The sequence below is a fragment of the Oreochromis niloticus genome, linkage group LG5 (genome assembly GCF_001858045.2).
Source record: "Oreochromis niloticus isolate F11D_XX linkage group LG5, O_niloticus_UMD_NMBU, whole genome shotgun sequence".
In the NCBI taxonomy this organism is placed as follows: domain Eukaryota; kingdom Metazoa; phylum Chordata; class Actinopteri; order Cichliformes; family Cichlidae; genus Oreochromis; species Oreochromis niloticus.
Genome location: NC_031970.2, coordinates 11,533,535 through 11,560,753, shown reverse-complemented (window position 1 = coordinate 11,560,753; position 27,219 = coordinate 11,533,535). Strand labels below are relative to the sequence as shown.

Genomic DNA, 27,219 nt, shown 5'->3' with positions numbered 1-27,219 from the left:
TTCCAGGGAATCTGACTGAACTGTTACTTGGGCATACTTAACCAGATTTTCCAATTTTCCAGAGTGAGATTTTTTTTTTTTCGTTTAAGATGTTTATCCATATGGTTCATGCCTTCTGTTTAACTGTTTTCCAACAGGGAATTAACAACTAAGCTGATAAACGTTGTACTGTCACATAATTTTATATGTCAATTTCTTTGGCTCAAAGGTTGTATTGAAAACAGCTGCTTCTGATCGGAGACCTCAGTAAGAAAAATACTGTCTGTATGTGATATTAAAGCACATTTTTAACAGTCTGCTTACAGGTGGATGCATATTCCCAGCCTCTACGTTTAAGTTACTAACCACCTGCATGAAAAATAACGGTCTCATTTCATAATACCATAATAACTCACCTGTTTGGTTGTTATTTAGACTGCTTTTGTTAGTTCTTTGCTGCAGTGTCCTGCCTGTGTCGACAATTTCCCACAATTGGAATCTAATTGGTATGCATTGGAAGATACAATAAGTTGCATGTCCTACACCACTGCTTGTAATTGCGATTCGAAAGCTAATGTGACTGTCTTTCGCTACTGATTTGTAAAGCCTATCTGTGGTAAATTCAACACGATGTGAATCTAGTTTGAGGTACAGATTGCAGTGTGCTGTGAAGACACAAACAAATGCTGTAAGCATGTGAAATGCATTTTGCTTATAAATATAGTTATTTGGCTATTGTCCTTAAAAAGGACAAAAGCTAACATATGATATACCAATATCACATTTGTTGTGGTAATAGAGATAAATACAGCAAAAGTTTTTGTGTGCATCAATAGGAGCAGTTCAGGCTCCTTTATTAGCTGATGTAACATCTGGATATTAAATACAGAGGTTATAAAAGCTGATTAGTAACCTGAAGGTTACTAGTTTAAATTCCTGTCCCTTTGTTGACATGTTCTTCCATTATATAGTGTGTTTGTGCATTATATTGTGCATGAATCTAATTCACACAATTAGAATTGAACTAAGACTTGGGACACTATTTGCTCCAGTCTGTGTTTGAATTACATATAATGAATATTGTGCATACAAGAGTAATTTTACAAGGAGTGGGACCATGTGCATGTCATGGTCTGCCTTTTCCTGTGTGTGTGTGTGTGTGTGTGTGTGTGTGTGTGTGTGTGTGTGTGTGGTTCATATATTAGTTGTCAAAAAAACAACCACACACCAGAGCTTGCCCTGTTGTTATGTGTTTACACGATGTGATTGGTTGCTGTTGTTGTGATGAAAAACTAGCCCCACAATTCAGTTGGCCAACACATGACATCACCTCATTCAAAGTGAATGAGAAGTGAGACCACTGAAGCCTAAAATGCTTGTGTGAGAGTCCTTCTTTATAGGAGAAATGGGAGGTAACAGGAGTACTTGATTGTTAGATTTTCCTGTGTTTAAAGGTTTGACTGATGCAAAATAAATTCTCAGATGCGAAAGTGTACTGTGTAGTTGTACATGCGTGTGAATGTGCGAGTGTGTGTGTGTGAGGATACTGGCCTGTGTGTCCCTATTCGATGCCGTATTCAATTTAGGTCTGTGCTTATCATTTGTTCACCGTTATTCATCTTCATTACTACATGGCAAAGACTGAAGGTTAAGGCTAATTTGTGTTCTTTCCTACCACTTTTCTCTCTGTCATTTTCTTTGAATCCCAGTCCTTTTCATTCCCCGTGTTTCTCTCTATGTATTTGTCTTTTAATTTTTACTGAGTGACAATTTAGTAAAAGGAGTCAGCGTACCCAAACGGCACATTATTTATGCTAATCTAATAATTAGTTGAAGAAAGTCGATAATTTCTCTGTGGAATAGAAAACCACTGAACTTGCTGACCCATCTTCAATTAGTCTTTAATAAGTGACCTCACACCTCCATGAATCGTAGCAGGAGCTTGCTGAGGGATAGTCAGCACACAAGCCAACCACACACAAAATAATCACTGTATTCAATAATACTCCACAATTCAAGATGATTAAAAAAAGGATTTACATTAACCTTGCTTTTAGTGTGACTGTTTAAGTGTTGAGATAACGCACTCAATTGGATGAATTCTTTGTAATATCTGCAATAAGTATCTAACATAAAGCATAATTTGATTATACAGCTTAAAAAATGTTCGTATTATAAGTAAATTATATCAAGTATGTTGTGTGTATGGGGTCGACAAGGTACAATCTGTATGCAAAGCTGCTTAGAATTTATAATATAATGTACAAGTATTTCTTTCTTTATATCTTTACAGGAGTCAGGAATATAGCCTGTTATACTTGAGGATATTTTGATTAACAGAATATTAATATCAGTTTGCTTTTTCCAATGTAAATTTTGTTTTTAAAATTGCTTTCAAGCCATTCACATCAAATAATTCAAAGTGACAAAATTAAAATTTGGATTTGAAAAGTAAGCAACCTCATAAAAGAATTAAAAACTGAGACCTTTCATTACAGAAGCACTCGTGATTTTTGCTGTAGCATTCCAAATTGTGGCCAAATGGATCCTGTTTGTCATGGTCCTGGGCCACGTTGGCCCAGTATTCTTAGTTTTCATGTATTTTGTTCCTTATTTAGGCCATGCTTCCTGAGTTGTTCTGTTACGTTGTTTCCTTATGTTTTTCCCCTTGTGACTCCTACCCCCTGTGTGCCCTCTGTGTATCTGTGAGCCCTCATCTCTCCTTGTGTTTTATTCCATGTTTTACCCAGCCCGTTATGTCTGTGCTCTCCCCGTGCTCTCTCTCCTCCTGTCTGAACCTCTGTGCACTTCCTGTTTTACTTTGACAGTCTCCCGTCAGTGTTGCGTTCACTCCTGTTGTGTCTTGTTATGATTATCAGTGTCACCTGTGTTTCCCCGTGTGCTCCCACTTCCCTCGTTAACCCTCTGTGTATTTATGTCTGCCTCTCCCTCAGTTCTGTGTCGCGTTCTCCCTCATGGCTGTGTGTTGTTTCCTGTGTGTCAGTTTATCCACGTCCAAGTTTAGGTTTGTTATGGTTTTCATGCCATTCTGCAATAAAGCAGCTTTTTGAGTTTAATTCCTGTATGGTGAGTTTTGCATTTGGGTCCTTCTCCTGGCTGCACACAGCCGAAACATGACACTGTTTGCTTTTCTTTTTGTCTTTTTTTTTTTTTTTTTAAATGTCTAAAATTTGATTGGAGTCCATCAATGGAATAACTTTATGAACATACATCTGTAATGAAGATGTTGAATTTATAGACAACAAGAAAAACATTTCTGGCCCTGGGGTAGTTCTGGTTTTTGCTTGCAGTCCATTTATAGTCTGTGGTCAATTGGCCAGTCAGTTTACAGAGGGCTTTAATTTTCTAAAATGTATTCTTGAAATTGTCGGTCATTGCCTAACTATTCAGTGGACAGGATGACAAAATTAAAAGCCTTCTTCCTGATCTCTTCTTACTACACTGAAAGCCCAAAGATGGGAAATGATCCTCCTCCTTGATCATGTGGATAAGACAATTATTTGGACACAACCTGAAATATACAATACATAGCAAACACATGTTTATTATCTACTCATTATCTGGGTAATATCAAGCACTGGGACAGCAAAACCATGCTGAGGGGGGGTTTGTTTGTCTCAGGGACAGGAAGACTGTGCAAAGCTGTGCAAAGGTTGAATGCAGCCAAATACAGAGGTCCTTGGAGAAAACCTGTTACAGGCTCACCTCATTTGAGTTTGGGGAAATAGTTCATCTATTTGCAGTGAACATTCTGTCACAATATTGCAGAAATGACTTCAGGACAAGTATCTGACTGTCCTTGAGTAGCCAAAGCTAAGACATAAACCCCTTAGAAGACTTGTTTTAAGCCTGTAGACATTCACCTAAGAAGGTTTGAATTTGTAATGACTGCCAAATGGCAAAGAACTATTTTTATACAAAAAAGTGACAATTCACATACAACAAATAATTTAATTTTTTTTTAATGGTTTATTGAATGTATGTTGATTGAAAAAATGACAGTTGTGATTCTGCTGTTAAGAATCCAGTAGAGCTGAAAGAAACTCTGTAGAGATCAAAAGTTTCAGTATGGAAATGTGAAAATTACAAGAAAATACAAGGTACAAAGCACAGGATGAAAGTCATTGAAAGAAATATCTAAAAAAGATAGAATGCACTTATCTAAGTCTACACAATTTTGCCCTTGATCATTCTTATTGCTTCCTTTGTATAAATGTGTTTTGGCTTTTATTTATACTGCTAAAGCTTCAAATATCATAACCATGCAAGATGCCTAAAACAACATCAATATTAAAAAGATATTAAAAATCCAGGAATAATATTTGAATTTAAACATATTAAACACAAAGCATGATAGCTGATATGCTGATGGGAACAGGTGGATTTTGAGCTGTAATTTAAACTGTGTGATAGAGACTAGTTGTAAGAAGGTGAAAAGGGTAGTATGTTCCAAAGACGAGGCGCAGCACAGCTAAAGGCTCTGGCAAACAATGCGTTTAGTCTGAAACGAGGAGCAGTCAGGACAGCTCCTGAGGTTGAGCGTAAAGCACAGGATGGGGTGTAAGGGTGAAGGAGCTCTAAGAGATATGGGGGTGCCAACTCACTGAGAGCTTTAAAAGTGAAAAGCACAATCTTGTATTGGATGCACTTGGGAATGGGGAGCCAAGTTGGATAGGTGTAATATGGTCTGTGAACTTTGTGCAGGTGATGATTCTTGCTTTAGAGTTTTTGAGGAGATGAGAGAGAATGGCATTACAATAATCCAAATTAGGGGTGACCAGGGCTTGAACCAGAACTTGGATGTTGTGTTGAGAAAGAAAAGTGCGTAGTCTAGAAATGTTACATAGGTGGAATAGGCTGACTGTGACATTATTTGTGTGAGTGGTAAAAAAGAGAATGTCTGGCGAACCAACTATGGACACAACTATAGGGTGTGCTTTGGAAAGTGAGTACTTTGAGTTGATATCTATGACTTCAGTTTTATTGCTTTTTGGTTTGAGCTGATTGATTGTTATCCAAGTGGTGATGGCTTCTAGGCGGGCAGTGAGGTTAGAAGATGAATAGAGGTGTTAGGGTTTGTGGAAATATATAGTTATATCCTATCAGCATAAAACTGAAACTGTATTTCAAATTGGAAAAAAATATTTCCAATAGGAAGGAGATAAATTATAAATAGCAGGGGTCCCAGAACTGATCCCTGAGGGACACCATGTGTTCTGGAGGCTGATGGAGTGCAGAGAGTCTTGCCTTGGGCAAACTGTTTCCTGCCTTTTTTGCAAGAAAAGGAGAGCTATTGTCGTGCTATGTCCTTGATTCCAGTGCTGGTCAGTCATTCTAAAATGAGAGAATGGGAAATGTTAAAAGTAGCACTGAGGTCAAGAAGGCTAAAGGTGAATGTGAGAAGACCAACACCTGAGATACAAGGAGGACGTCATTGTTCATTTTTACCAAGAACTATTGCAGCGTTGTTTCTAGAATGAAAACTGTCTCATAAAGGTTACTGTTAACTAAGTGGGCCTGAAGCTATGATGGTATTGTGCATTCCAAGATTTTAGAAATAAATGAAAGGTTGGAAAAGGGCCTATGGTCATTGAGCTTGTTGGGGTCTAGATAAAATTTGCAAGAACAGGGGTGATAGAGGCTGTTTTGAGGGATATAGGAAGAGTAGCCGTGGAGAGGGTAGTTAATTATGACAGTTATGATTGAAGACAGTGTAGCATGGCAGTCTTTGACCAGTGTGGTTGCAAGGGGCATGTAGTAGTTCTGGATATTGTGATGTGTATGTGTTTTAAACTGAGGATAGCTGAAAGAAGGATAATGTCAGGAGTGAAATACTTGAAGTGTTTCCTTAAAGGAAGTAGTCTTGAACCAGGGTAGAAGAATTCAGTTGTAGATGGATGCTGAAAATTTTGTTGGAGAAATTTCTGCAGGTTATTTCTGTTAATTTTTTGGAAAACAGGGTCTGACTGTTTCTCTCGTCCAAACCCAAAAAAATCTGAGTAATCCAATGATTTTGCAGTAATGCAAGCATTCTTGTAGAGGACTTGGTGATTAAGGTATGTTTTCTTGGGTACAGCCAGGCTAGTTGTCTTGGCCAAGATAACTGACTGACTCTTAAATTTTATCTCCTAACTTAAGAATAAGGATACGATACTCCTATAAAACAAACTCTGCAATTAGCTTTTTCCTTTTGCTCATTATAATGCATCTGTGATCTCTACCAGCTTATACCTAGATAAAATATGCAAACAAACCAGAAAGGAGAGCTGTTAAATTTCATGCTCAGTTTAGTTTCTATACATTGAAATAGATGATTACACAATTCCATAATGGGAGTACTTTGGCAGAATTGCCCAGTGACTTGTCAGGGGTACACCTGTTGTAAGGCTCAGTGCTATGAGGCTCACATACCAGGCAAATCCATTATATTATAACACAAATCCGGCAGTTGCATTTTTCCTGCTGGGGCAGACTCTCACTGTTGATTAAGTAAAGGTTTAATCACTGTTGAAGCCCTGCATTGGCAGTACCTGGCCTCGCCTCCTACAACAGGGAATAAGCCTCTGGCTGATTATTCACATGCTAATCACACCATTCATATTATGTACCTGAGATTGTGAAATGTCTTTATGGTGATTTTATGTGGTTTGACATAGCTTGAAATAGTTTACAGATTAGCTCAGCTGTGGGAATGAGATGCATGTTCAAAAGAAATAAAACAAGTACATAAACTAAACATCGAGTTGGGGTGACCTAAGTAAGAATGAATAGAAAAGAGTCTCTTTTTTTCTATTTCAGGAGAGGAAAATTCACCAGGCTGGTTATGTGGAGAGGATGAAGGAAAGACGACAGCCCCCTTTTGGTATCCACTGCTCGCCTGTCACATGTCTGTCTTTGCTACAAAATCAACAGAGAGAAAGGTAATTTTGCTTCTGTGATTAAAGGACAAAAATCAATTTTTAAAAACAGTTTGTACACATGTGTGAAATTTCAAAGATCAGAATCTGATTTCTCTAAAGCCCCTGCCAGCACTGCTTTCCAACAGTCTAATGGTATTTAAACATATAGGCTTCATGTTCAAATGTTCATTCTGGTCACTGTTCTGGTGAAGCCAGTCCAAATAGCATCCCTGCTAGGTCAGATAGTAACCGTTACATGTTGTTTTTAACATGGCTGTCTCATTTACAGATGGGCAGACACAAAATTGGGACGGCATCTCTATGTAGCACCTTGAATTGCACACCAAAGTCATTATTGTTTTGGAGAATGTTATAAACAGCAAGAACATAAAAAACCCCAGAGAAATAGATTCTCTCCTTCAGTCTCTATCTTACATTCACACTCTGCCCAAATCTCATGGAAACCTCAAATCTGCTGTTTTGGGAAAAAACAGTAGTACATCTTAAGGTTTTAGTGCACGCAGGACAAAGTCTGAACATTAGGCTTTTTAACATTTAAACACCAACACTGGTACACAAATATCACTGAGAGGAAGAGGCACAGATTTTATTACCAGAGGTGCAAACAAACCACTCCATTAAAACAAAACTCCTTTTATGTCTGTTGAATTTTCCTCTTTTTCCCCAGTTTGCTTTATTATCTGTTATAATTTAATGTTGATTTTAAAAAAAACACAACAACTTTAGGGTTTTACTATGATAAGGACAGAGTCTGTGATGACTCATTACTGATGACTATACCTTAATCCATCCATGAGGAAGGTTGGAGCACTCACCCACAGAGCACGACAGCAGTAATTCATTAATAAGTTAAACCATTTCTGGCATGGAGACTAGAGCATTCAGGGTCTAACAGGAAATGGCATTATGTCCCCCGCTTTAGACAGGTGAGCTGTTAAACAGTCCAAATTTATAAGCTGGAGTCTAATAATTGTCTAATGCAAATCCAGAGATTTCTTGGTCTGTGTTTTTGCTGGAAACAGCTGTCATCATAACAGACACACACATGCACATATACACAAATACACAAGTTCGAAAGTGTTATTACAATTCTCTGCAGTTAGTGCTTACAGTATTGGTTTCTAGAAGTGCAGCAAGCCTGTTAAATGTTCACACCACGCCCTGGCTCTTCCTGATGGAGTTGCGGATATGTCTCAATGAAGCATCACTTTACCAGATTGAGGAAGCCAATGGTGTTACATATCCCATGTCTGGAATGGGCTAAATTGCATCACAGGTTTCAGCTTGCTTATTGATGGTCAAAGCAGCACATCTGGTGTATTATTAAGCTGTACCTTGTTGAGGATTATGGGTGTATGTAATTTTATCTTGTAGCATTAGCAATCCACTGGATGAACGCATTCTGCTTTTTAATACTCTCACTGACTCGGTATAATTTAATTGGAAGTGCAGCAATAATGCTAATAATGACTGATGAAGTATAAACAGTGGAACAAATTAAATTTTTAGCTGGATCATCTTACTGTTGTTGTCAGTTCAGAATTTTAAATCTCTGCTTCTTTTTGAACTTGCCAATTGTGCTTTAGCTGCAAATATTTTGATGTGTTCAGTGTTTTTGAACTGGCAGTGTTTATATTCAGGAAGCAAAGTGCCTCTTAAGATCAATCTGTCAAACCAATTTGACTTTCACTGACGTTAACTTTTCCTGTGAAGCAGCCATTAGTCCATAGTGGTGGCAGAATGGCTCCTTTAATAAAGATTTTGTCAAAAGAGATCATAGTGCCATTTTACACAGCCATTTCCCATTGAATGTAATCAAAGCCCACTTGCACTGACCTAACAGATAAAAATACACCATCTCAGTGATGATCTCACTCAAAAATACATAAACTATTGGAATTACAAGGTGACACGCAAGCTTTTGCTTCAGGTTGCTGGCTCAAGAATTTCGATCAATACAAGCTGTTAAGACCTAGAAGCCGCCGATAGATCAAATGGTCAGTACAGGTGAGAGATAGACTTAAGGGGCTTTAGAAGTCAGTGGTAATGGTATAAAATCAGTTTGCAAGGGCTGAAAGATGATATTTCCGACCACATTTTCTATATCCATAATGTGGTTATGGGTCCTACTGTGCAAGTTGGAATGTGGCGGGGACGCAAATTACCACAGCCACCAGGGGAGGATGTTATAAAGTGATCATGCAATTATCTTAATGGCTGTGGGACAACCAAGCATAAATCAATCTTCCAGCATTAGATTAAGACCTGTACAGCAAACCATTGTCTGCTAGCCATGCTGATGAGAGAGGACGATAAGGTGAAAGAGCAGCTGGTGAAAAGTGGAAAAAGTGCAGCACTGACACAGTGGGGTCAGGGTGGGGTGTGGGATTTCCCCAAAGGTGCTAATGACTATCTGGAGTATTTTGCAAAAGCGTGTTACACCCGTGTAGAAGCCGAGCCAAGTGAATTAATGAATTTTGAGCCAGAGGGATGCTGCAGTCTCTAAGGATCTGCTGATACCACCGTCTTCTTGCACAAATAAATGAAGCACCTGAGCACACCAGTGAAAATCATGGCAGCTATGTCAGTTACAAACCTTGTTTACCGCAAAATTGGTCCATGTGGTGAAATGAACATGCATGAGTAAAAGGTAGAAGCATTTACGCTTGTACTTCTGTGTGTGCAGGTATTATGTTCATGCTTCCTTAACTCTATAAATGTGCATGACTTGCGTGTTGCGCTATATTTGAGTGTATACTGTAGCTTTGGAATTTTATGCATCTCAAGAATGAGTTAGTAATGGGAACGGGGGCCTAGGTATCAGAAAGCTGGAGAGGTAGGCAGTAGTATTTCTTTCCTTTTTTTGACTAAAGAGAAGGTAGCATTAAATGGAGTGACTTTAAGTCCTTCATGCAGAGCAGACTGTGATTAGGGGCTTAACTCAGCAGCAGCCCCCCACTCCCTCTCTGTGTCTCCATCTTTGCCTCAGACACTGCCTCTGGGAAACACACGCCTCTCTGTGCCAAAGCTCCACAGCTCTTTCTCCAGCTTTTGCAGCTTCTCTTGGCAGTCTGAGTTACAGTGAGTAGAAAGGATGAAGAAAAGGCAAAAAAGAAATCCCAGATTAAAAAAGATGTGGCCGAAGGGGCCAAAGCCATTTCCTACAAAAATAAAGTTCTAAAGCAGCATAGCATGAACAACACGCACAGGTCACCTTAGGGAGCTCAATTCACTGCTGGCTGTGTGCAGCTCTGTGTGCCCCGGTCCACTCAGTGGGAGCTGGAGTGGGCTACTGGGCGAACTCGTTAGGCGCCGGAGATAAACCTTATCACAAGTCTGCTGAGTGAGAACAGCAGGGGTGGACTGATTCCTCTCAATTTATCTCTTTCATTCTTTTCCTCTCTTTCTCCCTCGTTCTCTGTCTGTCTCTCACATACACACAAACACACAGAGGATCAGGCACTATCTTGGTTAATAGACAAACCACATTCTGATGGTCCTTGTTGTTTAAAGAGTCAGTGCACGCTCTGTTTCACTGCCCTCTTTGCCACTTTGAAAGATGAAACGGAGCAGGTTTGGCAGTTGGCCCAAAGGGAGGGTGTGAGGTGGTTGGGTTAAGGGATTAATAGGAAATCCTATAGCAGAAAGGGTAACAGCCGAACCAGACTTCTATACAGGAGAATTGGCTGTTAAATTGAACAATTAATACTATTTTCTGCAGCAGTTGCATGTTGGTGCATGATGTCAGTCTTAACAGGATTGATGTTTTTAATTATTACAGATAAACAGATTAAACGTTAGCTCAGAATTTGACTGAATTTTTGCCGAACTGTTCCCGAGTGCATTGGTGGTGATTCTAATAAACATAGCACTGAAATGAACCAGTTCTGAAACTCGGGGTGTGTTTAGAAAACAATCAGTTTTAAATTCAATTAACTGCGTAAGTCATTTGTCAAAGTAAAATGCCAAATGTAAGCTACTTTTATCTTTTCAGTTTCAGTATATTTACTATTTTGTATTGTACGATTGGAACACTTGGGTTTCAGCCCAAAGGCTGGATGAAGCAGTTTAAAAATGGCATCCTAGACTCTGTGGTGACGTGGTAATTTTTCATTACTTGAACTGTGAGAAGAGTTGCAGCTATAAAAGGAGGTAGTAGCTGAATCAGGAATGGTATTTACTGTACTGTATTTGCTGTAAAAGGAAAAAAAAGGACATGATATCTTTTGGCATGGACCGTAATCATGTTTGTTTGCTCTTTCTCCCCTTTCATCTCTCTTTGACTGTACAGCTCCTACAGTTTAATCGGCCGTATCTTTCGGTTTTGTCAGACAGGCTGTGTTAGTTTGAAGCCTGGAGACCAATAATGGAGGCATTTATGAAACCCAGTAATCTGACAGCTCAGCAAGCTGTTTAACAACTGGCATTCGATGGCGTCACATGGAGCACTTGGAACTGAATTACTTAAATTACATACCTGTCTCTATCTAGGACACATACTGTATGTTTTCTTGTGCACAGTATTTCTGTCCCACCACTTAGTCAGCAAGGCTCTGAAGATGATCAGTGCCTACTTCCTTTCCTGATCTAACCATTTTCAAAGAGGTATATGTGCATTCTGTATTTGCAGTATTTTACAGTTAGGGGACAAATAGTGATTCACAAATGCTTCATATCTTCTCCAGTAGGAAAGCACCTCTTCTTCTGCCGCTCTAAAAAGGTTCTTTACGATCCAAGACTACAAAGACTTGCGAAATAGTAAAGGGACATGTTTCTAGACTCCATTTATGAGGCATTAGGCTAGGATGGGGTTGAGGATGGCTGCTATGCCAGAGCTCTTATAATACCTTGGGGGATTTCATCATGTATGCTTTGAAGTGCGGAATGACAAACTGGAAGGGGTTTGGACTGCATCAGGGTTAGCCTTCTTTCTCTATTTCTGAGAGGATTAGCTTCTGTGTCTCAGCTCAGAAAACGGCAAAGCCTGCTCACATCTCGCCGCTAATACACTCCACTAGTTTACATAGATCGCACAGATCATCGCCATTATTATTTATTTACTTACTGATGTTTGCTGTAGTCAAACAAACACGTTTGAATTGATTGCTACTAAGCCTCGAAAACTATTAATTATAGCTGCTCCGGTCTTTACCATCTGTTGAAACACACCGTTCTGGTCGCCGAGGTCAATGCTTGTTTACTGGACTAGCTGGTGCTTTTGGGCCATGTTGTGCATGCCCCTCTCACTTGCTGTGTCATCCATCTTTCCTGCTGATGGAGTGATAAGAGAGCCCCAATGCACATTCAGCTAGGCACATGAAAGTGAGTGCATGTACAGAAAATGAGCGGGTTGAGTGGCACCCCTGGCAGCAGCATACACTGTGTTCATGGCTACATTTATGGCATTGTCTGGGGAATGAGTGATTTACAGACATAATGACTCAAAGCTCTTACACCCAAGATGAATGAAAGGGTTCACTTTGAAGGCTCTGTGTGTGTGTGTGCATGTGCGTGGACAGTACAGATGAGACACGATGTTATGAAATATGGATTAAAAAGGACGGCAGTGTGAAAAGGTGGCCTTCCCCTGTAGCAACACATTTCTGATGATTTATTTCCTTTTCCCCCTCTAGACTTTTTTTATTCTAATTTTTTAAAGGTAAAGTCATCAAATTGACAAGTTACGCAATGCTTGTCCCTCTGTTTTTCTTGAAGGTCATTTGCTACCTTTCAAAGTAGCAGCTTCAGCCACCTCTCTGATTTGTTGAGAAAAGATGCCCCAGCATGGATTAAAAGCTCGTTCTGTCCACATAGCCACCCAGGCGTAGCGGCTCCCCTTCTAACTCTGCAGTAATATCCTTCTGGCAAACAGAAAAACACAAACAGCAGGATGCGCAAGTGCTTGAGACTGTTTCGAGAGAGCACATCGATCTCTCTCAGACCCGATCCTCATCAAGATCACTTTGCTTATATTGTTAAAGGCTTGACATTAACTTTGAAGCATCTGTCCAAATATCTGACAAGTGTGTTTAGATTTCACGTAACTAAACATGAGTCTCTTTTCATTTTTTTTTTCATTTTTCAATGCATAGTGCAGTTCTCAGATTCTGAATGAACAATAGAAAGCAAACAAAAGAATTAAAATAATTCATTTATGCGTGATTCTTATAAGTGGCTATAAACTATGTAACCTTGAAATACTTCACAATAGACCTCGACCCAGCTACAGGCAAATATAAGGTGAAGAAATTGTTTGTTGTCGCTTTACAGATTATCTTATTATTTTTCGGTCGACATCATATTTGGAAAAAATGTTTCTCAAGTTTCAGTGCCATTTCAATTCAAGCCACTGCTATCCTGTAAATAATCTCTTCATTTAATCCCTCAGTTGATTAATCACTGATCATCTTATCACCAATACTGTTTTACAGGCACATTTCCTACTAGTTCTATAAATCGCCATATCCGTGCCTAGCAGGTCACATTTAAGAAAGTTTCTACATCAATTTATTAATAATTGCTGGAATGGAAATGAAACATGTGTCCCTATTTTCACAATGATTGCAATTTTGTAAAACAAAATCAGGTGTGTCTGAGGCTTTATAAATTGACTCTTGATTAGTCAATCATAGAATTCTGAGTTGGGTAAATGATGGGGAAATAATTCAGACTGTTATTCTGCATCTAACTGTTATTTGGAATAGTTAACTAAATAGTGAATAAAGACAAACTCTTTTGTTTGTTTCTGACTTTTAACCTGTTCACCGAGCACAGTGGCGCATTAGAAATTTAGGATACTCAACATACATTGGGTCATATTAATAATGATGTTCAGTAAGTCAATAGAAGCTGTGATCTGTTGCTGTACTTTATTTTTTCTTCATAATTTTTTGCTGCAGTGATGCTCAGATCTAACACCAATAACTGCACTTTAGCATTTTCGATTTAACTCCAAACAAGGCTAATATGTTCATGTGCGCAGCTTCTGGGTTTTATTTGTTTGCAAGGCTTGCATTTTAGATTCTGAAGTCTTATAGTACATGCTCACCACAAATTAAGCATCATGCTGATGTTTTCACAGGATAACCGGAGTTATTGGAGTTATTGCTTATATGTTTGAATAATTGCTGTCTTAAGCATTAAATGCATAGATGCTAGCACATTCTTTTTTTAGAACTGCTTTTTGTGTTTGTTTCTATCCACAAACTAGTATTTAAAATGGATTTGGTATAAAAACTGTATCCTCTGATTAGTAGATGTAACTGATTGCTGTAATTGCTCTATTTTTAAGCCACTATCTGAAGCTTTGTAAACATGGACCATTGTCCTCACTACAAAAACAGAGCACTTCTGTTCATGCTCATCTTCTGAGTTCAGAGAGGGCAGAGGAGCGTTTGGCATGCAGAATATAACAAAGCAGGAGGAAGTGTCAGTCTAATTTCTCTGTGTGAAGCTGGATCACAGCAGACCTGTCGCCGGAGCTGATACGTCTTGGCCCTTCTGGTCACTGCGGCTCAGCACAGCAAAACCCAACCCCAGACACACCAAACTTGTCACTGTCACAAATACAGGGGGCATTGACAACATGCGGTTTCAGACTGCTTGACATTCCCGATCAAAGAGCCCTCTCTCTGAGGTCAGGGCAGAAGTCAAACTTTGGCATTCGCTGAGAACAACTCTGGGGGAGGTGTGACAGTTCCCAACATTTTGGCTAATGTACCGGAGTGTCCAGAGGTCACGCTTTCTTTGTAGATCTGGATCTACCCTGCCTTTGGTCAGCAGCATCAGCAGCCGAGATTATTGAAGTCCAGTAATAGTTAGAAGGTGCTTCGTATAATATTGGATTGACTGCTGTGTGCCTTACTTTACAATCAATTTAAATTCTATATCAACAGTTATAAACAGGAGCTGACTATGAAAGTGGGAATTTGTTACAATTTTAAGAGCACCTGTAAAAAAAATGTACTAGACTAAAAAAAAAGATAAGGTAAGAGTTTAAAGCCTAAAGCATATTATTTTTATAATAAGTGATGCTGAGCTTGTACTCTTTCAGACTTTCAGGTGGAAACATTTTTGTATTGTATATACAACCTAACTAACAACATGATACCAGAGTGGAGTTATTGTATTGTGTAGTCATTGTATTGTATTGCAAATGGCTGCCAAGCTCACTAACAGTAACCACTTTTTGTCCCTGCCTTATTGGCCAGCAGGGCGATACAGCTTGGACTGCCAGAGCAGGCATTAAAGTTGCTGAAATAAACAGCGGTGTTTCAAAATAAATAGTGCAAACTCTGAAAGGCTTTTTTAGTACCTGCATGTTAAAATAATCATGTCATCATTACCGCCTGCGTATCTAAGCTTTTAATTAATTTGCTAAACAGCTGGAACTAGGAACAGTGAAAAGGATTTGAAATTTTTAATTTATGGTGTAATGAATGGATTGAGGTGGTTTTGCAACTGCTGAGTCTTGCTGTCACAGTTAGTGCTGCGGAGCAAGACTCTTTCACTGGATGCATTTTCAGTTTTCGTATTATTTACACATGCTGTGCATAGTCTTTGTAAACTAGTTAAAGGCTTTGCATTGTTCACTTTCCTCTGCTTTCCTCCTAGCAATCTCCTTTCCAAAAGAGGGCAGTGCAGTGTCTGTATAAATGTGAATAGAGCAGCCACACCCCTGCTTGACAGTGAGGTCATTTGCAAAGGGCCTGATCTGGTGCTGTGACAGCTAACATACTAATTACAGGGAATCATAGACACTCTAGCAATGCCTGAGAGTGGAGTTCTCCTTCTCGGGCCCTGGGTTTCTGCTCGCTCTGTACTTGTCAAGATAGCATGCAGGAACAAATTATGTACCCAGAAGGGAAATCCTGCAGATCTGCTAAATGTGCTAATTTGGTCACATTTTCCTCTGTGATTATACATCAATGTGGGAAGGATGATAGGAAAAAGCTGCATTGAGTCAAAAGGAAAGGGATGAAGGCCATCTTGTCTTTGAGTTCCTATTGTGCTAAACAAGTCCTGTCTGTTGCAGTGATAGCTTCTCTCCTTATATTGCTTTTCTAGTTAGTCTAATTAGTGTTCCTGCTTCATATTTTTAAGACATGCAGAGCTACTGCTCTGAATGCTGCTTAATTTATTGTTGTTGGCCACTGGTAAGCTTTTTAAGGATAGGCTGTCTTTGCATTCTGATCTCTCTTTATGAAGGTGCAAACACCAGGATTACTTTTAGCTTTCAAATTTTTCAGAATGTTTGTTCAATTCATTTAATTACTGTGGAAACTCATGAATTTGCCGTTCAGTTCAGTCATGAAAGAAGAACCAAGAACCAATCTAAGATCATCACATCATGGTTAGAAAATTATGTTCGTCAAAAGTAACAGAAGAAGAATAAAAATTGAGACAACTGGCCTTAACCTATGGTGCTTAAAGTACTGTTTAAAAACCAAAGATTTATGTTTGTTTTATGTTATGCCAAAGAGGCCACCATAGATTTAGTGTCCAAGGATTGTAAGGGGCACATTCAAATTTGGGAGGTACTCCTTGATGTGCAGAGCTTCCTTGGCAAAAGTGTTACAGCCACCAAATGGCTAGGACTGAGCTGGCACCAAGGTTCCCTTTGTTCTGCATTTCCTGCCATCTGATATTAAGGATTATAGAAAGCCCTGTCCAGTCTTACGCCCAGGGTTTCATCTGGGACCCCATGTTGACACACAGTTGTGTCAGTTTCTGTGTTTGAGGTGAGTAAAGATCCCACATCCCAAGCTTGTTTGGACCCAGTACGGATATCTCCTGTCTCTGGCAAAAGGGAAGGGAAGATGGAGGAAGTGATTGAATACACAGTAGCCCGTAGTCCTCTTTTGAACCCATTAATGCAGGGGCAGTACAACCGCTTTCATCCAGAGTTGGAACTGCCATGGCCGCAGGAGTCAGCGGTGTGGGTGTGTGGATCCGTGTGTGTGTATCTGTGAAGAGGGGGCATAGCGACACAGCGAATTTGCATCACATTTGTTGAGCGTGTTGCAATCGTTCAGCCAGGAGCGGTGAAGGACACGAGGAATAAAATCTCAGTCGAGTCATGAATATGAGTTTGTAATGTCCTACCAATGTCAGGCTGTGGCTTTGAGCAGAGATATGCAAAACCACTCTCCAGCTTCATTCCACTTATTGCTGATATGATCTGTGGCATAGCCAGGGGAGACAGGGAATCGTTACTGTACAGACAGTGGTTATTAAATTGGAGGAAATGTCCTGAGCCAGTTTTAATAATAAGCTGATAGCCATATGGTTTTGCTGCAAGTCCTAACCCCCTCTAAAAGGCCCAATACGGGCCTATCAAGAGTTAAAAATCAGGTTGTCTACTCAGCCTTCTTGTGCAGATGGTTTAATCTTATTGTCTTCAAATGACTTTGAATATTCTGAGTGTAACGCAGGCCTGCAAGCACAGCAGGTGGTTGGCCCTTTGATCTCTGCTTGTTGATGCTAGTGGAATTTAAATCACAGGGTGACATCTAGCTCATGAAATCATAACATTAACAGCAAGTTTCTGCTTTGATCCTGTTGTCCTTTTGTATTAGGTTCATTACAGATTATGATAAATTGCAAGAGTGATAATGAGCAAACAACACTTTGCTGTGGCCATATGGTCATGTCTTGAGAGTGTGACTGTCCACAAGCACTATGTTTGTGAAATTTTGTGTGCATACAGTATACTCTACATGTATGTGCAATGGAAATGTTTTGTCTTACCAACTCTTTGACCTTTACAAAATCTGCCTGCGGGTACAAATAAGGTAACCTGAACCTGAATGACCTCTGTTTCAGCGTCCATTTACTTTTCCCTTTTAAATAGAAAAAAATAAGTTTAAAAAAGTTATTATTAGTTAAAACTTACTAGTTACAGCAGATTGTGATTTGCATATAATAGTTACCAGTGAATAGAGAAGAGGTTTTAAGACTTAATGTCCATGTTTGGGATTCAGCCCGAGATTTCTTATGGCAGGAAGAATGAATCATTGAATCGCAAGCACATAAATATGTTAGTTAACCTCTCTCTAACCTCAGAGATTACTCTATGCAACTCTGCAGGTCTTTGTTCAATTTTGCTGTCACCATTAAAAAAATCATCAATTGTTATTAAATATTCATGATATACTTTTTTTCATTACTTATAGATTTCTCTATTAGTAAAATAATATCTCAGTTGTTTCTATAGCAACATTACACCGTGCCAATAATTTATTTACACAGCTCTTCTCTGTTTCTGGGTAAAATGTGCAAAAACAATGTCCCTTCGTCCCTATATGTACCTGTCACACAATGGCCATGTTGAATATGGGCCCAACAGTCAGTAGTGTAAAAGGAGCCTCTGCTTACTTAAAAAAAACAATAATAAGACTAACAGACTGGACTGTCTCATCACTCTGTTAGTATTAAGTAGTTCAAATACATTACCCAAACTGTCCTCAAGTGTGCCAGTGTGACCTCGGAGGTATTAAAACTACAGGTTGACAGAAGTCAGAGTTTCTTTATTCCAAATGTAGTCATTATCTTTTTTTTGTTTCTTTTTCAAAATTCTGTTTCTTAGACAACAACCAAAAAGTACATCATTTAGAAATAGATTAATAGACAAGGATTCCTTTGTAAATTGATAAAAAGATAAAGGGATAATTAAACCTTTGGATCGTTTTATCGTTTGGCTTTTTTTGGTGTCGGTGTCAAAAAGAACTGCAAAGCAGATCAAGGGTGTTCATAAACAACTGATGGGATTTTGACCCTTGTGCCATCTGCTGACCAGCAGAATTGAATCATTGAAAAAGAAAAAAACAAAGCGTAGGTGTCTCATTGAAGCACAGTTGTTACATGCTTTCACTTTATGTAGTTGAAATCTTGTCTCTGGTTGTCCTCCCCCTCCTCCATTACTCTGGTCAAAAATTCTCACTGAACATTTGCTAAATGTCACCTTGTCTTTTGTTTCTTTCAGCTCTCACCATCTGTCTTTCGATTCTTCGTAGCATTTTTTTTTCTTTGTTTGTGTATGTGTTCAAACTGCGTTGTGTATACCTCACTATGAATTATTTTTTACGTATACTGACTGATTTACTTTCTTTTTTTAAATGTTATTTTCTTATTTGTTTTTTGTACTTTCGTTCAAGCACAGAGCAGACCCAATATATTAGGAGTTTCAAGGGAATTTTTGTGCAAGATTAGAAATCACTTACTCAACTGGGACAAGGCTGAACAAGTTTAGAGCACGTTAGATGTAGAGAGCACGCTCCATAGCAGACACGCTTGTCAGTGCTACACTGACATAAAAGGTCAGATTAAGACGAAAAAAATGTGGTTAACCAAGTCAGTATCGTGTTATTTAGAAATACCAGTGCGTCAGGGTTGCCTTCTTGATAATCTGAGCAGAAACTTTGAAAAATCTCTCATATTTGTGGTTTGTTTAGTGTGCATTACCTGTAGCAAGGCTTTGGATGTAAGCAATTTCAGGTTGACTGGCGATTCATTCTGCGGCCATCCTGCCTGTAGCCTGAGGCAGTGGGGTTGCAGTGGGGAGGGAGCGCAAACACCAGTCAATTACCAGTTAATAAACAGTGGAAGTTTTCTATTAGTGCTTGTTAGTGCGTGTAAAAGATTGTTGGTATGTGGAATTGGGGGAAGTCACTGTGACTATGGAATCCGAAAAAAATAGTACAGCCATATTTGCTTTCTCTGGGTGTAATATACAGCACCCAGCCCTCTCTGTGCATGCCATTTAAAGAGATAATATTTATTTGATTTTCAGAAGGCCATGGTGCAGTGTATAGCGTTTCCAAATACTTTTTTTGTCTCGTATAAAGGTCCAGAAATGTGTGGTCAGGAGTTTCTAGTAAGGCAATATATCATAATTGACTATAAAGCTCTCTTTCCAATAAAGCATATATAAGCGTAGTGGAGGCCAAACAATGCAATGCTGGCTGCAGCGTGTCTCGTCTTCTTGTTGATAACATTATAGGACCCTAGTGAGTATGATGCATGGACTTTTTTCGGGAAGCAATTGTCAAAAATCCCACGTGTAGTAAATCTCCCACATATCTGAAAGCAGGTTTCACTGTGCTTACAGAGGAACATTGCTGTAAGGAAAAACAGTGCACCTGAGTAGCCTTGGGTTGTATAACAACATTAATTGGATTTGGAGAAGTCATCTTTTGCAAGGGAACACTGTTCTGACAGTCTGACAGCCAGAAGCATGAATCATTAAAATGCTACCCTGTCATATTAGACCACTACCAATCTCTACCACTGCATGCATTTGCAGTTGTTGTTGCACAGAGCCAAGAGCTGTACCAGCGTGTACACCAACTAGGCAAAATCTTCACAGTACATAAAAGACAATAACAATAAATGGTCCCATCCATTCTTCCCTGTAGGATTGTAATTTAATTACACACATTTCACATTTATTTTCAGAAGAACAGTGGAAGCTCCCGTGCTTACCATTGCCACCTGGAGCCAGCATCTGGGCTGGCGCCCTCTTGGGGTAATGGGTGGGGCACTTTGCAACTTGTTCTCTAACGTGTGCCTTTCTCTTATTTTTGTATTTGTCCCTCTTGATTGTATATATTTCTCCTGTTTGCTGTTTATTCCCGCTGTCTACTATTTATATTTTATTTTGGCACAGTGACAGTAAAAGGCTATTCTATCCTATTCTGTTCTATTCCATTCTATTCATTGGTAACCAGCAGCTGGGAGGCCGCGCTCTCATCACATCAACAAATCTTGCTTTAATTAGCTCACCTGCCCATTTCCTCCCTTTTCTTCCCCCGTGTTCCCTGAAGTCCTCCATCAACCCTCCCTCAGCTGGCTTACAGGCTCACCTTCCTCTCTCATCCTGCCTCCCGCGCAGGGGAATAGCGTTAGCTTTTCAACTTCACACCTACAGCTCTGCAGGCACACACACGCAGAATGTGCGATAAACGAGACTGACAATAGACTTTGAGAAGGCTTGGATCTTATTGATTTTTAAATGGGGCCTCACTGATACGGTATTAGCATTGGGATTGCCAGTGATATGGCCATTGCTGAAGGCTCACATTTCCTAGGTGCCTGTCAATATAATTTGCACATTCACAGGTAGAAATGGTCTTACAGGCTCTGTTGTTATGCTCACCCGTGCTCTTTCCACTGGCTGCTTAAAGAACTTCAATAAGTGGACCAGTGGTTTACTGTATTGATCATAGCAACTGTCTGCACTTTAATGGGAGCCAGATCTATCCTTGGCTTGGTATCCTTGTGTATTTCAGGCCTTGTGAGCTATTTCCACTCAAATTGTTCATGTAGCAGTTGAAGAGCTTCATTTCAAATTGATAATATAGAAAATATGACTCACACTAATTATCACATGATTGTGTGGAATTAAATAATTGCCCTATAAGGAAAGAAGTGCTGTGTAACATTTTAAGCATAATAAGGGGTCATTAGCAAATAGCTAATTACTTATACAATATTCTTAAATGAGATTTCCTCTTTATATCCGCAATCATTTTTACAAGAGTAGGCGTCAAATTTTTCGAATGGTGGATAACTCATTAAGGAAGGAGCCTCTTCATTTACAAATGAGTTCTTTATCTGAATGATCCGAATGCACATTCCTGTTTTTGAATACTGCTCCCATTTGTACTACCAGACTGACTTTGCTAACTCAAAAAGTAATCTAGGTCTGGGAAGTTTGGCCTGCAATGCTTACCGGTCTCAGGTGACTGATAAACTCCAACCACCATTGTGCTGCCAGCACCGTAAGCTATAGTGTTCCAGTCCCTCTGGTCCACCGCCACTCTTTCTCTTAACCACAGGGCTTCCATATGGATACCTATTATGGCTGCCACTTAATTACCTATCAAAAAACATTTCACAGCTCTTGACGGAGGGCTTGCAGAAGGGGAAAAGGGGTGGGGTGGGGAGGCAGGGATAAAGGAGAAAAAAGCAGGGATAAAAAGAGCATGAACGATGCAAGAGAAATGGGAAATTGGGACTGAAAGATTGATAGAGAGGATGAGCCATGCATCTGTGGGGTGAATTTGAATAAATGGAGAGAGACACAGAGGGAGTGGAGAAATAGCCTCGCAGTGCAGATGAGGGGAGCCGTGAGCTATCCACTACCATTTTTTTGTTTAGTGTTTACAAACACACCCAACAAGAGAGAAAAGAGGGAGGGTCTTGGACAAGGGTGGCTATAAATTACCTGTGATTGATGCTTGCTGCCATAGAGGACGACAGTTAAAGACGCGCAGCTCTTATTGTTGACACTCTGTTCACTTTCACTCACCCTTCCCATTCTCAAAAGCAGCACCTTACCCACTGTCACCTCCCATCATCCCGACAACACACAATTAGCTGTTCTCTCTGTCACACAGTCCACCCTTAGCGGTCATACAGTAAAATGGTAATCATTTCCTATATGACAGACTGCTGGTTAGAAAAGCTGGGGGTTTGATCGGGTATAGACTCCACACTGCAAATGTCAATGTCTCATTTACAACCTGTCAAATAACTTTAGATTTATTTTACTTTTTTAAAACTTATTAGCTCTTTTGTATTGATAATAAATACTTTGACAGGTACTTTGTCTTTCACATCATTGTGCATTCAAGTTTGACAAGTTAATATTGTAAAGTTAGCAGCTATACTTAATCCCAGGTGCTTTTTAAGGGAATAATCTTTGCAAAATTATTGCACGTGGAAATAAGGAGATTCACTTTTCTGCCTTTGCCTTCTATGTTTAAATTGTTATTTTTGTGTTTCAAAGTTTTCCAAACAAAATGTATAAAGTGCACTGAGCAAAAGAATTCATAGAGCGAATAAGTTGATAAGAAGGGAGCTGAGGGCACTAGAGGAAAAAAAAACCTAAACTGAAAAGTAACAAATCCAATCATTTTTTATAAAGAAAGCTCAAACTAAACTAGAACCCCAATAGTTGCCTCCAACAATAGCTGGAACATCAAACATTGTTTTGGTGTTGTTCTTTTGATCTTGCCAATGGTAGCAGAATGCAAAGTAACATTTAACACCTGCTGGTTATATAATAATAGGACATTGCATGGAAAACGCTGTGTTTTTCTGTGTCAGTGTTCTTAGAATTCAACTCATGAGTATTTCAACAGCAAACGAGTAAAAAGAATATATACAGTTGTGGTCAAAAGTTTACATATACTCATCATGGGCATGGATATCATGGTAATTTTGGCCTTTTCAGGATGTCTTTCAACTGCTCTTTTTTAAAGGTTATATAGTTGTACAGCAAAAACTTTTAGCAAATAAAAAAAAAAGCAAGAATTGGATGCACAAGTTTGAAATTATTTTGGCTTTTCTCTAATATGCACTGTGTCAAAAGTATACATATACCCCCACCAATAATTGGTTAAATGTCCCATTTAACCAGCTCGTCCAAATGATTTTTGGTAGCCATCAACAAGCTTCTTCCATAATCCTGGCTAGACATTTGACGACTCTTTTTGGCGGTATTGGTAGATTTTATTTATTTGCTTTGTTGGCACAGCCCCAGCTTTTACGCTACAAATGTTTTAATAGGGTTGAGGTCTGGGCTTTGGGCAGTCCATTCCAGAAGCATAATATTAGTCTGCTTTATCCATTCCAAAACCACTTTTGATGCCAGAAAGCCAGAAATTAATCAAGCATGATATTCAACCACTAAAACAATTTTTATTTTTTATTTTTTTATGGGAAAGCCAGTAAATAACTGTAATTTGGCTTTTTAATCAAACAAAAATGATTTGCTTTACTGCTTTTTTTTTTAATGAATTTTAAAATTCACGGATAACAATAACAATAATTATGTTTTAGCATTAAAAATATAATTTTGATTAAAAAGCTAGCACATACTGGTGGATTAACCAGAAACATAAAAAATGATTTAGGGCAGCTGTGGTGTAAAACTTGCATTGGGTGATGATGTAATATGAATGTAATAAGTAATGTTTGTGGGAAGGTATAACAAGGTTCTGTCAGTGTAAAAGGAAAAAAAATAAAAGGTAAATTATGGAGCCATGTTAAATACATTATATAAGCAATATTCATTTTTGTCTCTTAAAGCTTGAAGCTGCTCTCCACAATCCTGTTCATTGTGCGCTGTTGGGCTTCTCTGCAGCAAGTACATCCTTACCTCAAGGATACCTCTGGGTAAGTAACATCTTCCCTACACATGCATGCAGACATTACATTACAGGCATTTAAAGTAAAAAAACAAACTCTTCACTCTTAGAGTGAAGAGATCTGATGGTGGTGATGAAACATTTAGTTCCTGAGAGGGGCGATCTCATCTGGAGTGCTTTAGGCTATAACCTTAAAAACCACATCTCCACCAAACTGGCCATCTATTGGAGATAGTGCTCTCAACTGCTATCATCATCAAAACAGCGAGTAGATTTTACAGGAAAGGTGTTTCATTCAGTAAAGTTCTGGCAGCACACAGGGACCTTGACGCTTGAATATTGGCTTTCCTTTAATTTGTCACCAATCTGTACATGAGTGTATATAAGCACACGCTGTTTAATGTCCATTGACTAAAATCAAGGGAGAAGAATGCTTGTTTTATTGGTACTGATTATTTAAGCTTTTCACACAATTACCATGACAATTTAAATGTCCTTCCTAAATTTTCCTCTCATTCATTAAAGAGCGAATAAAAAATCTATCTCAAGGCTAAGAGCGGGATGTGCAGCATTTTTCTCAGTAAAATATCGCCCGAAAACTGAATTCATTCTGTAAAAAGGCTACCGTTGAGTAACTGCTGCAGAGTGTTTCATGATGAGCAAGGAAAATTGCAGAGCCTGACTATCGTATCGTGTCTCGGGACTTGTGGAAATTTAGCTGAATCTACAAAGAAGGGGAGAATTTAGAATGATGCAGACAATCTATTATTGCTATTAATCTTCCAGTTTTAATTTTTTCTTCCCCTTCTTTTTGGAGAAGGTGGGTAATTTATCAGTTAATCCTCCCTGACCTAAAAGGTGGTTAAATCAAGTACAGGCCCTCCAAGAGACAGACTATGGCTCAGTGTCTCAGGCTTAATTGCTTTTGTGTTGGTATTCTAAAGAAGACTGGATGCTCACTCAGATGAGGAAAAGGAGATATGGTGCCATTACCATTTATGTTCTTGTGATATCAGCTTTTAAAGGAGAACAGAAAGTTCCAGTTTTAACCGTGTCCGAATTGAAATCTTTTTCAGTTGACTAACTGCAATTTGTATGTGACCATCAAAGGTTTGCGGGCCTTTTCGTATTCTCAGTTATTTAGAAACATTTTCAGGTGATAGCATCAGAGGTTTCATTTCGAAGTCAAATATTTAGGGACTAAATTCCAATTTTAGTGACGATCAAGCTAAAAATGTAAGTGTCTTTTACCTTACAGTAAAAGGGTTCTATGTGGTTTGTTCACATTCTCCTGTGCTTGTTTTGGGTTCTTCTTCTGGGTTCTCCCACAGTTGAAAAGCAGGCCATAGTAATGTCTTGCATGCTCAATAATCCAGGTGACTGCAGAAGTCACCTGGATGAGTGACGAAACGTTTCTCCCACTGAAAACGCTACGTCCTGTTGAACAGAATCAACTATCTGGGGCGTGCTGTGTTGATGCGGTCTATTTTAACCCAGGAAACTTCAATGACATGTCAGATCTTAATGAGTGAAATGTCCAAGTTGAAAATCATGACTAATGTACTGATGCAATTTGCTGAAAGAAAATAAATAAATGATGTACAATGGCCACTGCAAATGAAAGTCCAAATCACACCAACAATGAAAGTTAAAATTGTCCAAGTTTCCCATTCAGTTCCCTCAAGCATCATATAAGTATGCTTCAAAAGAGAAAATGCTGGAGTTTACTCAGATGGAATATTGCTTGGTAAAAAACGGAAATGTTTCTCTTGACGTATTTATAATTTTGTTTGGAAACGAAACTACTCTAAATTGTTTTTACACTTATTGCTCTTCCATAAGTTCAAAATATCTCCCTGTGGAGACTGAAGGACTGAGAGTCCTTTGTGTTGAATGTTTTCTATAACAGGAATCCATTCAGGAGGTAATTTTGCTTTGTTATGAATTAAAGTCTCAGGAGTGAATTTCCTTTGCATTCTGCTTACGCAGTAGTGCACAGTACGCAAACCAACCTGGCAGACAGGACAAGCAGTTCCTGAGTAGTAAATACACTGGTCCTTTTTTTTTTCTATTGCAGTGATTGTTCCACACAGTACGGTACAAAATGTAACAAAAAGATGGTTTCCAATAAAGAAAAAGATAGTGAAGGCCCGAGGAACCAGGACGAATAATTAGTGGCTGAGTGTTCCGCCTCCAGTTGGTTCTACCTCCCTGGCAGGCTTGTCAAATAAGGGATGACACTAATCATGTTAAAGTGAGATGGGCTATGGGGATTTCTGCGTGCTTTGATCAGAGTAATGACATTGTGTCTAATCATCCTGATACCCCAGTGTTTCCCTGTTTGCCTTCACCTTCCTTGTCCCACTTTCCCCAACTTCCTACTTCTCATTTTAGATAAAGGCCTCATGAATTGTGGTTTTGTCCGTTTTCTTTACGCACCTATTCAACAAGCTACCTTTCATAGCTACTTTAAGTCATGAGAAACTTAAAAATATAACAGCTTCAGAGTAAATTAACAATGCAGTGACCCATGGTTTGCATTCCGTGTGGTGAAAAGAATTTAGGAGAGGGTGCCATCCTAACCACTCTCCCACACCTCCTCACTGCATGCAGAATAATCTCATTAATGCTGGCAGAGAAAGTTTGTTTTTCCTTCTCCAAGGCAAAGATTCTTTCCAGGGCACAACTCCAAATGTATCTGTTCCTTTAAATACGTCTTTGTGTGGACGCCACAGATTCCCCGGATAGGTTAAACTAAGGCTGTTTGGGTTTTGGGAGGTACAAGTAGACGTGTGAATGTTAAATTGTGTAAGAGGCAGGATGAAGGGGTCTAGGCCTCTGGCTCTGTTTCCACACTCCTTTGAATCCATTTTTGGGCTCCTTCCTGCAAGATAAGTTCTCCCTATCGTCGTTTCACCCTGTGCAACAGAGCATTATTTGTTCTGGCTCCTTCTCAAGAGCTCGAAGGATCGCTCCTGTCCAGATTCTGCGCACTGATACAAATCAAACAAATGATTGCATGCAAATAAGGGTGAGCGTGGAGGAGAAGAGCTAAAGACTATATTTAGCTCCTGTCACATTCGCACGATGTGATTCATACAGAGAATAAATCCTCGCTGTCTCGCAGCAAGCTGCTGTGTGTGTTC

General features: G+C 39.2%; 1 protein-coding gene across 4 annotated transcripts in view; it reads left to right on the top strand.

Annotated features, from left to right (window-relative positions):
* The window catches only part of arhgef10la (Rho guanine nucleotide exchange factor (GEF) 10-like a), a 112,618-nt gene that overhangs the window by 66,146 nt on the left and 19,253 nt on the right, over positions 1–27,219 (top strand). For all 4 annotated transcript variants that reach the window (XM_013272861.3, XM_005469644.4, XM_005469643.4 and 1 more), the window contains 2 exons: positions 6,799–6,920; positions 24,015–24,101. In XM_013272861.3, the coding sequence (XP_013128315.1) occupies positions 6,799–6,920; positions 24,015–24,101 (209 nt within the window). The remainder of the gene's footprint in view (positions 1–6,798; positions 6,921–24,014; positions 24,102–27,219) is intronic.